A 16,039-nucleotide genomic window follows, 5' to 3' on the forward strand; every position below is an offset into this window, starting at 1 on the left:
TCCCTTTTGCAGGGACACGGGCACTTCCATCCCCCTGCTCACTCGTTCACTTAGGTACTTCACCTGCACCCTCATGCCTACGAGTCTGTGACCATCACCCCCAGAGCCAGAAGCTTGAGGGCGTGTCACCTAGGCAGTGGGCTTCCTACCGTGCTCCCCAGGGACCCTCCTAGGGCCGGAGCTGGCAGAGATCAGATGCCCCACCCAAGCCTGAATGAGCTTTCCTGTTTTGAGTTTTGACAAACACACATACACACACTTCTCCTCTTCCCCAGTCCTGAATACATTTTCCAGATACAGTTTTATTGGTCTTAGGATACATAGTTCAGGTTTAAAAACAAATGAATAAAAAGTGTATGTGTATGATATACAGACATTCATATAATAAGATTTTAATGTATATATGCATATATTAAAATATAGAAATATAAAATATAATTTAATATGAAATATATATGTACATATACATGATTTTTGTTTGTTTCCTCTGAAGAATCTTTCCAGGACCAAAACAATTTTGAACCTATTTATCAAGCCCAACTTTATCATTAAAAAAAAAATGTTGTAATATTTATTTTTTAAACCAATTAATTAATTTGGCTGTGCCAGGTCTTAGTCGTGACATGCAAGATCTTTAGTTGTGGCACGTGGACTCTTAGCTGCATGTGAGTACGTGGGATCTAGTTCCCTGACCAGGGACTGAACCTGGGCCCCTTGTATTGGAAGTGCAGAGTCTTAGCCACTGGACCCCCAGGGAAATCCCCCAACTTTTTCATTTTAGAGTCAAGTCCAGAGAGACAGAATGACTCAACTGGGTCACCTAGTTAGTCAAAGGCAGAGCCAGAAGAGAAGCCACTGGCTAGCGTCATGGGGCCATCCCTGATTTCTAGGCTGAGTAGCATGTCCTCTCTCCCACCGGTGCTCTGCAGGGCTCTGGGCAACGGTGGCAACAGAGCAGCTTGGTAACATCCAGGTACCAAGTACCAGGGCTGGGGGCGATCAGGGCAGAAGATGGGCAGACTGGCCTTCAGAGGGCCTGCCTGGTCACGTGGCCATTGCCTGTTTCACATCTAACTCCTCCCTAAAAGGGAGACTTGGACAACTTGGAGGTTAGTTCACCAGTGTGCAAGCCTCTGGCTCAATACCTGGAGGAGGTGCCTCCTGTCCTCATGCTTCTTTCTTACTTCTTCAGACCGTGTTTGATAGTTTTCCAATAATCTCTGGGCCACATTTCTCAGAGCCACTGCTCCTGCTTCTCTGGAGGCTTCGAGCTAGAAACAAAAGGTCACTGTGCACGCTCTGACAGGTACAACAAGCAGGGTTAAGGACAGGGCAGTGTGATGGGCAACCAAAAGCACAGTCTGTAACCAAACCATATGCACCCTCATAGACAATGGCTGGGAGCAAAGATGCTGTTACCTGGTAAGAAGAAAACAAAATGAGAAGGCCCTATTTACTGGGGCTGTCATGAAAGTGATTAGCACTGGGCAGCCAAGCAAGAGCTAAGAACAACACCCTGCATTAAAGACCACACCCTGTAAAGTGTTCCCTGGTGCCCCATTGGCTTATACAGGAATTTGCAAGCGTTTTATCATCAGTGGCCACGACAGTACTAAAAATGTATTTCCTAAAATAGAAGCTGGACAGATTGAAGTACTAGGGGCAATAAAGACAAAGTGTCATGAATCTTTCAAGGATTTCACCTAAGAAATAATCAAGGATGGCTACAAAGATTTACCTACTAAATCACTATAAGGCTAAATGTGCTAAGTCACTTCAGTGGTGTCCGACTCTTTGTGACCCTATGGACTGTAGCCTGTCAGGCTCTTCTGTCCATGGGATTCTCCAGGCAAGAATACTAGAGTGGACTGCCATGGCCTCCTTCAGGGGATCGAATCCCGACCCAGGGATCGAACCCGTGTTTCTTATGTCTCCTGCACTGGCAGGTGGTTCTTTACCAGTAGCACCTGGGAAGCCCCATAAAACTGTATATAAAATAAGCCAAAAAAAGGAAACTATAAGGCACCAACAATAAATTAGCTAAACAAAACAATGAGACATTTCACTATGAGTGCACTAATTTATATGCAATTATTAATATTTAATTATTGTATATGTAAAGATTTTTAAATTTTATTGCAGTAAAAACACTTAACATGAGACTTGCCCCATTAACAGATTTTAAGTGTACAATACAGTATTAACTATAGGCACAATATTATACAGTAAATCTCTAGAATTCACTCATCTTGTACGTCTTGAAACTATACCCATTGAACTTTTGTTAAAATCATTTTAATAATAAAAATTATCTTCAAAATAAAACAGTGAGATTAAATTTATCAAGTGTAAAACTGCTTCACTAAGTTTGTGAGCACACTGTGGATTTATGGATATATGTGGATGACTGTCTGCTTTCACAGAAGCACGAATCTATCTTATTGGCTCAAAGGCTCAAAGTACAAAAGGAGAATTTCCTCCTACTGGTCACACCTTGATTTTCAACACTTCATTCTCTTTGTTCATTTCTGAGAGCTGTAGGTCTTTTCCTTTTATCCTTTCCATGAGCGGATCCAAACTGCCACCAGAGAAATCCACTGCAGAGTCAGAGCCATTTTGAATGTTTCCACAGCGCTGAAATGAACAAACAAGAAAATCACACACCTGACTTTTCTTTTACTCTACTAACTTTGATAACAATAATTATCGCTCAGTATTACTTATGTCAATGGAGTAGTAAATGGCAACCCACCCAAAGGATTCTTGCTTGGAAAATCCCATGGGCAGAGTAGTTTGGCGGGCTACCGTCCATGGGGTCACAAAGAGTCAGACACTGCTGAGCATAGCTCAGCACATGACATATATCAAGATTCAGGTCAACAAATACATCTTTTGACTCTAAAATATCAATGAGAAATTCTAGATGAAGCAGCTGGCCTCTATATTTGCACAAATATGCATAGATTCTAATATTGAAAGGAGAGAAGAAGTACATCTTTCATGCCTTTTACATTCTCTACAGTTTCACATATACTATTAAGACCTTTGAGGAGATAGATGATATCCACAAAGCCAGTTGGTTCGTTTTTTTGTATCTCTGTTGTTTGCTGACCTTCTGTGGTTCGAGATGCCGGAGGCAGACCCACTGGAAACAGTTTATCTACATCCCCAAGAAGCTATTCCTATTGAGAATAGCTCCAACAACCTCCCCATTGTTCTAGCCAATGGCTGATACCGGAGTGGGTTCCATTTCTTCCTCCAGGGGATCTTCCCCACCCAGGGATTGAAGTGGCATCTCTTGGGTCTCCTGCATTGGCTGGCGGATTCTTTATCACTGAACCACCTAGGAAGCCCTAGGGGTTGATAACCAGCCCTCAATTTACTCAACTCACAGACAGCATATGAAAGAACAGTCCCTCCTCGCTTTCGGAAACCCTTTTTTGCTCATCTTCAATGGCTCCATTCTCTCCCACCTTTCCTCTTTGTTCACTAGCTTCGCTTCTTCCCCTCCTGTGATGATTCCTCTTCTTCTTCTCAGTATCTAAACATTGGAAACCTCAGGACTCCGTGCTTAGGTTTTCTCTCACTTCTATCCACACTCATGTGTCTGGTCATTTCCTCCAGTTTCAGAACTTTAAATACCATCCTTACTCTCCAAATCTCAACCCCATAGTCTGAGCCTTCTAGCACAGTCCTCTGCCCTTAACTCCAGAATCAGCTATCCAACCATCCACTAGAACCTTCACTTGGAGGTCTACAAAGCAACTCAGCAATAGTCAGAACTAAATGTTTGATCTTTCCTGTCAGTCACAACATTAATCATTTTGCCAGTTTTAGAGAACTTAAGAAAATAATTGGAAAATAATAATAATACACGTTAGTTTGGGAGATAAGGATGATAAAGACTATGTTTATGCATCATCATGTGGTACTTTCTAGTATTCTCTGCGGCTATTCTACAGAGCAGATGACACTGTCATTGATGAAGTATCTGTGGTTCAGGTGAGGTTTAACCTGGCATAACCCAGACTAGGGTAAGTGCAGAGTGCTTAAAATTATGAATAAAAGGCTGGTCATGGGGGAAGGACTGTCTGATCACTCAGCCTAATGGCTCCAACTGGGTGTCAATTGGTGTGACCCAGGCGAATCTACAAGTCTATAACTTTGTCTATCACTGTAACATGTTGCTTCCATTTATCCTAACTGGGCCAACATCTTCCCATATACTTTAGATGAGTAAGTCAAGTTTAAAATATTCAAGTAAGATCTGGCCACTCCAGTCTAATCCTACTAATGACATCTAGATATTTCATACATATGCTCGTTAACATCATTAGATAACAACAAAAGATTTAATACTTGACATGCAAAGAATAATTTAATAATATCAAAAGTTACTTAAGTGACATCTATATGGCTTTATGTTCACTCACTGAAGGAATAAAAGCAGTACATTTGATAAATTCATTACCTTTGCATCTAGTTTGTGATTTGCACTGTTATGTCTTACTTCATCTCTAAATATTTGATTTCGGATCTTTTCCAGAGTAGTTCGAATCTAAAAGGGAAAAAAAAATTTTTTTTCAAAGGCATTTAATCCCCAAAAGTTTCTTTTTCAATACGAGTTACAAGGTACCAAATTTATCTGAAAGTAGTACAAATATACTGATATCATATTTAAACAACTGCCATCAACTTAACTTACATTTATACTAATATTGTTTAGATTGCAGAAAATGAGCATTTTTGTCTTTAAAACTGTTCCTTAGGCAAACCTAAAATATAACCCAAATGAATGTTATACCACGAAGTAATTGTATTTAGTAATTAGTGTTTAATACTATTTAGTTCTATTTTTTTATATAGTCATTTCCTACTAATTTGCTATTTGGTAATGACTATAAAACAATTACTATTGGTAATCACTACAAAATAATTATTATTCAGTAATTACTACAAAATAATTACTATCCAATAATTACTACAAAATAATTACTATCTAGTAATTACTAGAGAATAACTACTATTTAGCAATTACTAGAGAATGATTACTCAGAGGAGATCGTACAAATTTATGCATGAAATATAAGCTTCATGTCTTGGTGATCTATGGAACTGCAAGACACTCAAAGATGAATTACTTGACCTGAATAAGTTACAAACTAGCTATGTCCAAATTCTTCCATCTGTTCTAAAACACATTTTATGAGAATACATACTTTTGTCAGCCATTATCACTGGATTCTGGTTAAGATTCACATTTTTAATCATGTGCAACATGTAGTGCTTGGCGATAGTTACTCTGAACTGCTTAAGAAGGTGTTCCTTGTTAGGTAAGCAAAGACAGGAACTCAGCAGGAAAGGTAAACATCTAGCTGGCAACAAAGTCTCCACGCTGATGAAAGAACTAAGAAATGTATGAAACCGCAGGATAGGACTTCCCTGGTGGTGCACTGGATAAGAATCCACCCGCCAATGCAGGGGACACAGCTTTGATCCCTGATCCAGGAAGATTCCACATTCCGCAGAGCAACTAAGTCCATGCTCAACAACTACTGAGCCTGAGCCCTAGAGTCCATGGGCCAGACTACTGAGCCCGCAACTACTGGAGACCCAGCGCCCCAGGGCCTGTGCTCCGCAACCAAAGAAGCCAACACAAGAAGCCCGCACAGCACAGTGGAGAGTAGCGCCCGCGCGTCCCGCATCCAGAGAAAGTCCACGCACAGCAACGGAGACCCAGAGCAGCCCAAACAAACCAACAACCACAAGGACAAAAATCCCAGGAGGAGGCAGGGGTGAACAGTAGGGGACAAACTAAATGCCGACAGGTGTTTCAAATCCCCCCTGTCCTTAACTCAGCTTTATTCCAAGTGAAGAACAGAGGCTCATACCCTCAAGAGAAACGGTTACACACTCAAGAGAAATGCACCCGTGTCTGCATGTCAGCTATCAAGGCTGTCCTTTGCCAAACTAGGTTTGTTCCTCCTCACATATTCTAGGGAGGGAGAAACAAAGCCCGCTCATTTGTAGCAGACTTTACTGTAAAAACTCATAGTGAGCTAACGTGATTTCCAGCGCCCACATACCTTTCTCACGTATTCGGTCTCTTCAGTAATGTGAGCTGATGGGGACTCGTACATGGCAGAATCATCTTCCGTCTTCCCCCCCTGGGGCACTGTCGCGGTCCCCGTTACTGTTGTCATCGTGACATCTAGCTTTAGGAAAACATAAATCAGTGGGACAAAACTAATTCCTTTGATGTTATAATTTTGTGGTTGTAAACTGAACGGAGTTCTGTACTGGCACTGTAATCGAATATAGTAATACTAGAAAATATTATAAATTATTGAAATCTGCATGTATCTAAGATCCAGGAATTAACTTAATATTAAAACACCACCAGTTGAAACAATCATTGATTAGAAATTTAAAAATTAAACTGAAATGGAAAAATATGGAATTTTTCTTCTTATTCCATATTAATTAGACTATAACACCTCAAGAGTAGAGACTATGCCTTATTCATTTTCATATTCTAGCACATTGTAAGTGCTTAATAAATGTCTATGGAGCTAAAATGAGATAAAATCATATGTATATAAAAATGCACACACACATATATATAACTTACAATAAGGGCTTCCCAGATGACACTAGTGGTAAAGAATCCACCTGCCAACGCAGGAGACGCAACAGACCTGGATTCCATCCCTGGGCCAGGGCAGTTGCCCTGAAGAAAGAAATGACAACCCACTCCAGTATTCTTGCCTGGGAAACCCTATGGACAGAGGAACCTGACTGGCTACAGTCCATGGGGTCCCAGAGTCGGACACGATTGAGAACACAGGACATGTATAACTTACAAACTTTTAAGTATATCATTTTACACGTCACAGAGACCTTTAATATTCTACATTTTATTTAACTCTCAAAAGCCTGTAAAGGCCATTTACCAAAGAACTATTTGTAATAAGAAAATATCAAGAAAAGTGCAGGTGCCCACAAAAAGAGAACTGATTAAATGAACTACCTACATCTTCTCTAGGATATATTTATTCAATGAAAAAGCATGGGGCACAAAAGGATACATTGCATCATAATCTCTCTAAGAAAGGCAAGAAGGATGGAAGGAGAAAATCTGTGATTTATAGTTTTGACCCTGAACAGTGTAATTATTTTACCTAATTACAAAATATAACTGAATTAAAAGGAAAGATATCTTCCAAAATAAAAAACAAGAAACGAATACATTTGCCTACCAAATCGGTGGCATATCCACATGAACTATTTGAAATCACACACATATGCTCATACAGTCATGTCCAACTCTTTGCAACCCCATGGACTATAGCCCACCAGCCTCCTCTGTCCATGGCATTTCCCAGGGAAGAATACTGAAGTGGGTTGCCATTTCCTACTCCAGGGGATCTTCCCGACCCAGGGATCGAACCCGAGTCTCTGGAGTCTCTTGCATTGGCACGTGGATTCTTTACCACTGAGTCACCTGAGAATCCTGGGACTGATTTTTCCAGGTGTGCTATGTCCTAAGAACAAAAAGAATCACAAAGCAATCTTAAACTGTACTCATTAATAACACTGTTAGTGGAAACATTGCTATTGCTATTTTGAAACTATTATATGTGTGTGTGTGCATGCATGTGAGTCACCCACATGACAGAAAATGTAGAATGAAGAAGTCACTGTCTTAATGTCTTAAGAGCCAAGATTTTTATCATTAAAAAAAAAATTCTAAATTAGAACCAAGAATGTTCTGTAAAAATCTTATAATCCAAACTGAAACCATGAGTATAAAATATTTATCTTCATTTAAAAATGTATATTCTAAGTCTATCCACTGAAAATTTAGAAAGAGAAGCAATTAACACTCCCAGTGCTCAGATTGTGTTATTAGTACACCATTTTCTATGAATAAAAAAATGTAACCAGGGCTTCTTGACTGATTTAGACCTGAGGCAAGAAGTGCAGAAGGTGAGACTGAGACATCTTGTCATATCAGAAAGTGGAAAAGTGATCACCTACTACTTGCATAAGACACAAAGAGCCAATCTGAAGAGGAATGACTGTGACTGAGTAAAACATATCAAAAATTTTTTAATTCTTGAAATTTTGTTAACAAAAGAAAAACCACCACTATGACCAACAATCCTCAAACTCACCAGAGACAGGCCACCATTATACTAAAAAGTATCCCAGAAAAGAGAGCAAGAGGGAATGCAAACAGACATTTATTTTGCCTTTATGATACGAATTTACCCTGTATCTCTTGGTAACCATATCAGTCCAGTTCAGTCACTCAGTCGTGTCCGACTCTTTGTGACCCCATGAATTGCAGCATGCCAGGCCTCCCTGTCCATCACCAACTTCCGGAGTTCACTCAAACTCACATCCATTGAGTCGGTGATGCCATCTCATCCTCTGTCATCCCCTTCTCCTCCTGCCCCCAATCCCTCCCAGCATCAGAGTCTTTTCCAATGAGTCAACTCTTCACATGAGGTGGCCAAAGTACTGGAGTTTCAACTTTAGCATCAGTCCTTCCAAAGAACACCCAGGACTGATCTCCTTTAGAATGGACTGGTTGAATCTCCTTGCAGTCCAAGGGACTCTCAAGAGTCTTCTCCAACACCACACTTCAAAAGCATCAATTCTTCGGCACTCAGCTTTCTTCACAGTCCAACTCTCACATCCATACATGGCCACTGAAAAAACCATAAACTTAACTAGACGGACCTTTGTTGGCAAAGTAATGTCTCTGCTTTTGAATATGTTATCTAGGTTGGTCATAACTTTCCTTCCAAGGAGTAAGCGTCTTTTAATTTCATGGCTGCAGTCACCATCTGCTGTGATTTTGGAGCCCCCAAAAATAAAGTCTGACACTGTTTCCACTGTTTCCCCATCTATTTCCCATGAAGTAATGGGACCAGATGCCATGATCTTCGTTTTCTGAATGTTGAGCTTTAAGCCAACTTTTTCACTCTCCTCTTTCACTTTCATCAAGAGGCTTTTGAGTTCCTCTTCACTTTCTGCCATGAGGGTGGTGTCATCTGCATATCTGAGGTTCTTGATATTTCTCCCGGCAATCTTGATTCCAGCTTGTGCTTCTTCCAGCTCAGCGTTTCTCATGATGTACTCTGCAAAGACGTTAGTTAAGCAGGGTGACAATATACAGCCTTGACGTGCTCCTTTTCCTATTTGGAACCAGTCTGTTGTTCCATGGCCAGATATAGTTGATTCTGAAAATTGTGCTAAAGAATTCCTACCAATAAATCCAAAAGGACTAACAGAATTAGAAAACCTACTTTTTGCAACCCGTTATGAAGTGATAGATGCTAAGCAACAGTCATCAACCTGTGCTAAAAACACTAGGCAAGAGGTTGATGAAGAATGCATCAACCCCAGGGACTCCACTAATCAACTGTAACAGAAAAGTGGAAAAGAGACAGCCAGACATTGTGCTCTCTAGATGTGCTACAATCACAAGTAGAAGCACCACCTGTGAGGTGTCAAGTCCTCTATCTACCAGTGGGAAATATCTGAAAAAGAAGAGACCGTTCAGTGACTACAAGGGTGAAGGTTGCCAACAGCCAAATCCAGATCACATAAAATTCTATAAGACATATTATTATTCCTTCCACAAAATAATTATATGAAGAAAGATGAGAAGAGAAATTTTCATAAATTTTGCATTTTAAGAAACATATGACTAGATCCAATACATGAATCTTTGTGTGAGTGCGTGCGTGCTCAGTTACTCAGTTGTGTTCAACTCTTTGTGACCCCATGGACTTCAGCCTGCCAGGCTCCCCTGTCCAGGGAATTTCCCAGGCAGGAATACTGGAGTAAGTTGTCATTTCTACTCCAAGGAATCTTTCCAACCCAGGGATCCAAGCCACGAATTTGGCGTCTCCTGCATTGGCAGGTGAACTCTTTACCACAGAGCCACCTGTGAAACCCCAGGTCTTCTTTGACTCCTGATTAAAATAAACCAGTTATATAGACATTTTTTTAAAAAACACTAGGGGAATTTTAACACTGACTGGATAACAGATGCTGTTAAAGAATTAATGCAATTTTTGCAAAGCATTATTTGCAATTCTTGTCATTTTAGGTGTGATACTGGAATTATGATATTCCTTTAAAAGATCTTATCTGTTGGTCATACATACTGAAATACTTGAAGGTGAAATAATATTACACTTGGAATTTTAAAGAGAATATTTTACTCTAGTATTTAAAGGGAGGGAAAAATGGGGTGAGATAAAGATGAAAGAAGTTTGATTAAAAATGCAATGAATTGTACAGTGGGATTTCTATAGTTCTCTACCATTGTGCTCCTACTTGAAATTTTCATAATTAATAGTAAAGAGCTAAAAAAATGAGATAAAAGGCCAGTGAAGTAGTATTATTAATTTCATATTACTAATAAAGAAATTAAGATTCTTACAGGTGATATTAACTTACCCAAGATCACAGTAAAACTAACACAGCTGAAATTCAAACCTTTGTCTTTTGGACACCAAGATCAAGAGTCTTTCTATCACATTAAGGCCAGATTCCCTGGTGAGAAAAAAATTAAAATTTAGCAATGACCCATGCTGTTAAAACCCACATAGAATTTTAATATTTGCTAGCATCAATTTAGAACTAAATAGCTTCTGTGGATGATTCAAAGTCCTGCATTTATCCTTTAATCTTCAATGAAATTAACAGAGTATGCCAAGAATTTTCCATTTTATGTTAAATCCTCTTAGACAGCCACTGTGGCTTCTATTTGTTTCAGGGGAACTTGATTTGGCTGTAGCAGCTCTGCAAAGTCTGCTTTTTATTTCCAGAATCTGAGCAGAACTACGTCTGTTATTTGGTCCTCTGAAGTCTCTTCCGGGATTAAGTTCTTAGCCTAAAACAACATTTTAATGGTGGAAGTAAAAGAAATGCCCATAGAGACAATAAACAATGTGTCTGGAAATGAGAGAGGAGTGGTCAGGCTGGCGTGGTGGTTATCCATTCACGGCCAGGATCCCAGGCTGCCTTCTTCCCACCTGTTAGGACAGTCTATGAATGGTCCTTACATCTTTTAATGATTCCAAAAAAATTCAAAAGAAAAATAACATTTCATGACACAGAAAATTATATGAAGTTCAAATTTAGTGTCCACAAATGAAGCTGTAGTCTAAAATAACTATGGCCAAGCACTTATGTGTCGTTACGCTGCTTTTGCACCATAACAGCTCTGCTGAGTAGATTCGAGGCAGAAAATACATGGCAAACACTGTCTAAGATCCTGACTATCTATTTGGTCCTTTACGGGGAAGTGTTTGCGCTCCCATGGGGTAAAGAATGGCAGCAGATGGGAGCAAAAGAAGGAGGCAAATAGAGGCAGACAAAGCCTCGGTCTGAGTTTTTCGTTGCTGTTTTTCTTCAGTTCAGTCTCCCTTGTTCTACCCTCCCATTTTGGTGATTTCCCTTCTCTTTTCTTTTCAGTGGTTATACACTGTGAACATTACCAAGTGATAAGGGACATTACATCATAGGAATTAGTCACTCTTTAGAATGAACCTCACTGCATTCTGTCTTTTATAATTTGAAAATCACATCAAGCCTCTCATTATATATCCTAAAATATATTCTCTTACCTGCCTTTTATTCTTAATATCAAAAAAATTCTGCTTCACGAATGAACTTATTTATGACTTTGCACAGCACACACGAAATAGAAATGACTCATAGACACAGAAAACAAACCTCTGGTTACCAAAAGAGACAGTTGTGGGGATGGGAGGTGGTAGATAAATTCGGAGTTTGGGATTAGCATACACACTACTGGGGCATTGCTCGTGGCTCAGAGGGTAAAGCGTCTGCCTGCAACGCGGGAGACCTGGGTTCAATCCCAGGTCGGGAAGAGCCCCTGGAGAAGGAAATGGCAACCCACTCCAGACCTCGTGCCTGGAAAATTCCATGGATGGAGGTGCCTGCTAGGCTATACGGTTCATGGGATCGCAAAGAGTTGCAACACAACTGAGCAACCTCGCTTCTCATGAATACACTCTACTATGTATAAAAAGATAAACAAAGACCTATGTGTGGCGCAGGGGCTGTACTCAACATCTGATGGTGGTCTGGAAAAGAGTCTGAAAAGAATAGGTATACGTATGTGTGTGTCTATATATATGAAGAATATGTATGTGTATATATATATATATAGAGAGAGAGAGAGAGAGAGAGAGAGAGAGGCAAGAGAACTTTTTTACCACTGCGCTACCCCTGGAGAAGGAAATGGCAACTCATCCCAGTATTCTTGCCTGGAAAATTCCCTGGACAGAGGATCTTGGCAGGCTATAGTCCATGGGGTGGCAAAGAGTTTGATGTGACCAAGAACACACATGCACACATATATATGTATACCTGAATCACTTTGCCATATACTTGAAACTAACACAACATTGTAAATTAACTATACTCCAAAAAAAAAAAAATTCTGCTCTACTGATACTTCTCAAAACATCCTACTTCCTCTTCTCACTGGTTGGGTCATCTTAAACAAGTTTCATAAAACCTTAACCTCAACTTACATATCTGTAAAATAGGGGTGATAACCCCGAGAGTTGTAAAAATGAGCGATTTTTAAAATCTCCGGTTGTAGAAGGCACTCAAGGGACAGTAACTGCTAACACCGTTGCTTCGATGATTTTATCTTATGAAGGACCACAGAAAACAAGCAGTCCATAAGACAGGGGGTAAGTCATGCCTGTCTGGTTGCAAAGTTTACATGCATCTCTATTTGTATGAAATCAAACCCCATCTTTCTCTTGGTTCAGGAAGCGTCCACGGCCACAGTCCTTCGTTTGTATAAAGAAACCCAAGAGGAACTTGAGCCAGCAAAGTGCAAATTGCCATGTGGCATTACCGTCCAGGGGAAAATCCATCTTAGCATTTTATTTCTGCCAGAAGTAGATTAGGCAGATAAAATTTTCAAAATAAAACACAATCAGTTAATTAAAGTGAGAAAAGAATTTTATTTGTTTTATGCTAGAGTGGACTGAAGACAGCTTACGAGTGGCATCAGGCCAAGAGGTATTATTTCCTAGATCTGGGCTTTTCAAACAGGGCTCCCAAGGGAAGGGGCGGTGCTGGGCAGACAGGGCTTTGCTGTCTGGACTCAAACCAAAGCAGTTCTGCTTTGTTCTGTCTCACACTGAATTTTTCCATGAGACTTTCCGTGGAGAAAGAATTTTCTACAACTAAAAGACCTGAAGGCAGACTGCCCAGTTTCATGGCCTGGCATGACTCTGCCAGTCAGTAGCTGTGTGACCTTGAGCAATTCCTTAACCTCTCTGTGCCTCAGTGTCTTTATCAGTAAAATTCAGATAATATTATTATTAATGATTAATGACAGTATAAATAACAAATAACATGGGGTTGTTTGTGAGTTAACATTTGCCAAGCAGGGGTAATAGAGTTTGTTGTTCAGTCGCTCAGTCGTGTCCAACTCTTTGGGACCTCATGAACAGTAGCACCCCAGGCTTCCCTGTCCTTCACCATCTCCCAGTGTTTGCTCAAACTCATGTCCATTGAGTCGGTGATACCATCCAACCATCTCATCCTCTGTCGCCCCCTTCTCCTGCCCTCAATCTCTCCCATCATCAGGCTCTTTGCATCAGGTGGCCAAAGTATCAGAGCTTCAGCTTCAGCATCAGTCCTTCCAGTGAATATTCAGGACTGATAGCGCCTGGCACATAAAAAAATGACTTGTACATGTTTGTCAAGTAAGTAAATAAAATAAAGCCATTTTCCACAATTACTGCTGACAAGTATTCTGAATGGTAGAAAAGAAGCCACTAATACTTTAAACAGTTTGCAGATCGAGCTGGGCTGCAGAGGAAAATCGAAATTTTAAGACCAGTAAATCCATAGTATTGATTCTTTCTTGATAACGCATCAATGATTTGTCAGTATCCCCAGCTGATTATGCTAACATACAATGAATAGTTTACTATTTACAAAGCAATTCACACACATTTTTCAAATTATAATCCATGTGACAAACCAACACATCACTGAGTGCCCAGGATTATGTAACTAAACCTACTTCTCTGATTAATGACATACAAATGGCTCAGCTATTATACAATAAACACATATAAGGCACTGTGTAGGCTGAATTTTGTCCTCCCTTCCATTTATATGTTGAAGCCATGATACCCTGTACTTCAGAATGTGACCTTACTTGGAAATAGAATCCTTGCAAACCTGAGTCTTCCTGGTGGGGCTAGTGATAAAGAATCCACCTGTCAACACAGGAAATGCAAGAGATGCCAGTTCGATCCTTGGGTTGGGAAGATCCTCTGGAGGAGGAAATGGCAACCTGCTCCAATATTTCTGCCTGGAAAATTCCATGGACAGAAGAGCCTGGTGAGCTACAGTCCGTGGAGTCGAAAAAGAGTCGGACACAATGAGCACTCATCATTTTGCAAACATACTTAGGTGCTCTGTGATGACCTAAAGGGGTGGGATGGTGGAAGAGGAGAGAGGCTCAAGAGGGAGGGGATACATGTATAATTACGGCTGATTCAAGTTCTTGTATGGCAGAAACAAACATAGTAAAAAATAAATTAGAAAAATAAATAAATAAAAGAACAAAAGAAAGATAAGGTCATAGTAGAGTGAAAGTGAAAGTCGCTCAGTCGTGTCCAACTCTTTGCGACCCCGTGGACTGTATAGTCCATGGAATTTTCCAGGCAAGAATACTGGAGTGGGTAGCCTTTCCCTTCTCCAGGGGACCTTCTGAACCTAGGGATCGAACCCAGGTCTCCCACATTGCAGGCGGATTCTTTACCAGGGAGCCAGAGTGAGGTGGACCCTAATCCAATCTGATGTCTTTATAAATGGGGGAAATTGGGGCCCAAATGCACACAAGGAAAAGTCCATGTTCAGCTGAAGGCAGAGACCAAGGTGATGTTTCGACATGATAAGGAATACCAAATATTGCCAGAAAACCACTAGTAGCTGGAGGAGAAGCAGGGGACAGATTCTTCTTTACAATTTTCAGAAGGAAACAACCCTGCCAACACCTTGATCTTTGATCTTGAACTTCCAGCCTCTGGAACTGAGAGACGAGAAAGTACTATGCTTAAGCCACTCTGCGGTACTTTATTTTAGCAACCTTAGAAAATGAATACAGGAACTGTCTACAGACTAGAGATTTTAACAAAGGAGTGTCCTTCCTTTATTTAACCCTTGATTCATTCATTCATGTATTAAATATTTATTGAATACAGCAGTTTTAGAAATTTGTAGCTGCAGAACCAGGTCCAGGACCCTGCTTTCAAGGGACTCTCAGTACAGAAGGGGAGACAGACACGAAACAAAGCAGCTACACAGAAGACATAGTCAGAGGTGGTGTCATGAAGAAGCGTAGAACAGGGTAAAGGATAAAAAGCGGGGTTGCTTCGGATGGACGGAGAGAGACAGCCAACCTGAAGAGGTGGCATTTAAGCAAAAGACTTGAATAAAGGAGGTGAAGCCATGTGGCCATCTGGGAGAAGAGGATTCCAGGCTAACGGTGAGCAAGATTCCAGACTGGAACTTGCATGAAGTCCTGTTCTAAGAACAAGGTACAAAGGGTCACCTATCATTTTTTTTTTTTTTTTTTTCTTTTTCTTTAAATGGGTAGGGAAAAAAATTTTTTTTAATAGACTGAAACATAAGACTTTCAATTTGCCTAAGGAGTCTTCTCCTTAGCCCACTTAAAACAGGTCTTATCGTGCCCAGTCATGTCCAATTCTTTGCATCCCCATGAAATGTAACCCGCTAGGCTCTCCTGTCTATGGGATTTCCCAGGCAAGAATACTGGAGTGGGTCACCATGCCATCCTCCAGGGGAACTTCCCGACCCAGGGATAGAACCCGTGTCTCCCACACTGAAAGCTGATTCTTTACCTGCTGAGCCCTCTGGGAAGCCATAGACTATTGTAAACAGTGCTGCAAGGAACACTGGGGTGCATGGACGGGAGAGGAGTTTGGGG

At 40.5% G+C, this 16,039-nt stretch overlaps 1 protein-coding gene across 4 annotated transcripts in view; it reads right to left on the bottom strand.

Moving 5' to 3' along the window:
• Nucleotides 1–16,039, bottom strand: part of CCDC68 (coiled-coil domain containing 68) — a 58,141-nt gene that overhangs the window by 32,048 nt on the left and 10,054 nt on the right. Inside the window, exons 2-6 of one of the 4 annotated variants that reach the window (XM_019986941.2) lie at nucleotides 10,480–10,575; nucleotides 6,087–6,211; nucleotides 4,472–4,558; nucleotides 2,494–2,634; nucleotides 1,146–1,271 (exon numbers count right to left, since the gene is read on the bottom strand). In XM_019986941.2, the coding sequence (XP_019842500.2) occupies nucleotides 1,146–1,271; nucleotides 2,494–2,634; nucleotides 4,472–4,558; nucleotides 6,087–6,203 (471 nt within the window). In that variant the 5' untranslated portion in view covers nucleotides 6,204–6,211; nucleotides 10,480–10,575. Of the gene's footprint in view, nucleotides 1–1,145; nucleotides 1,272–2,493; nucleotides 2,635–4,471; nucleotides 4,559–6,086; nucleotides 6,216–10,479; nucleotides 10,576–16,039 lie in introns of all 4 variants that reach the window. The other 3 variants (XM_019986940.2, XM_019986942.2, XM_070779101.1) reach the window with 3 other exon arrangements.

This window comes from Bos indicus, chromosome 24 (assembly GCF_029378745.1).
Source record: "Bos indicus isolate NIAB-ARS_2022 breed Sahiwal x Tharparkar chromosome 24, NIAB-ARS_B.indTharparkar_mat_pri_1.0, whole genome shotgun sequence".
In the NCBI taxonomy this organism is placed as follows: Eukaryota; Metazoa; Chordata; class Mammalia; order Artiodactyla; family Bovidae; genus Bos; species Bos indicus.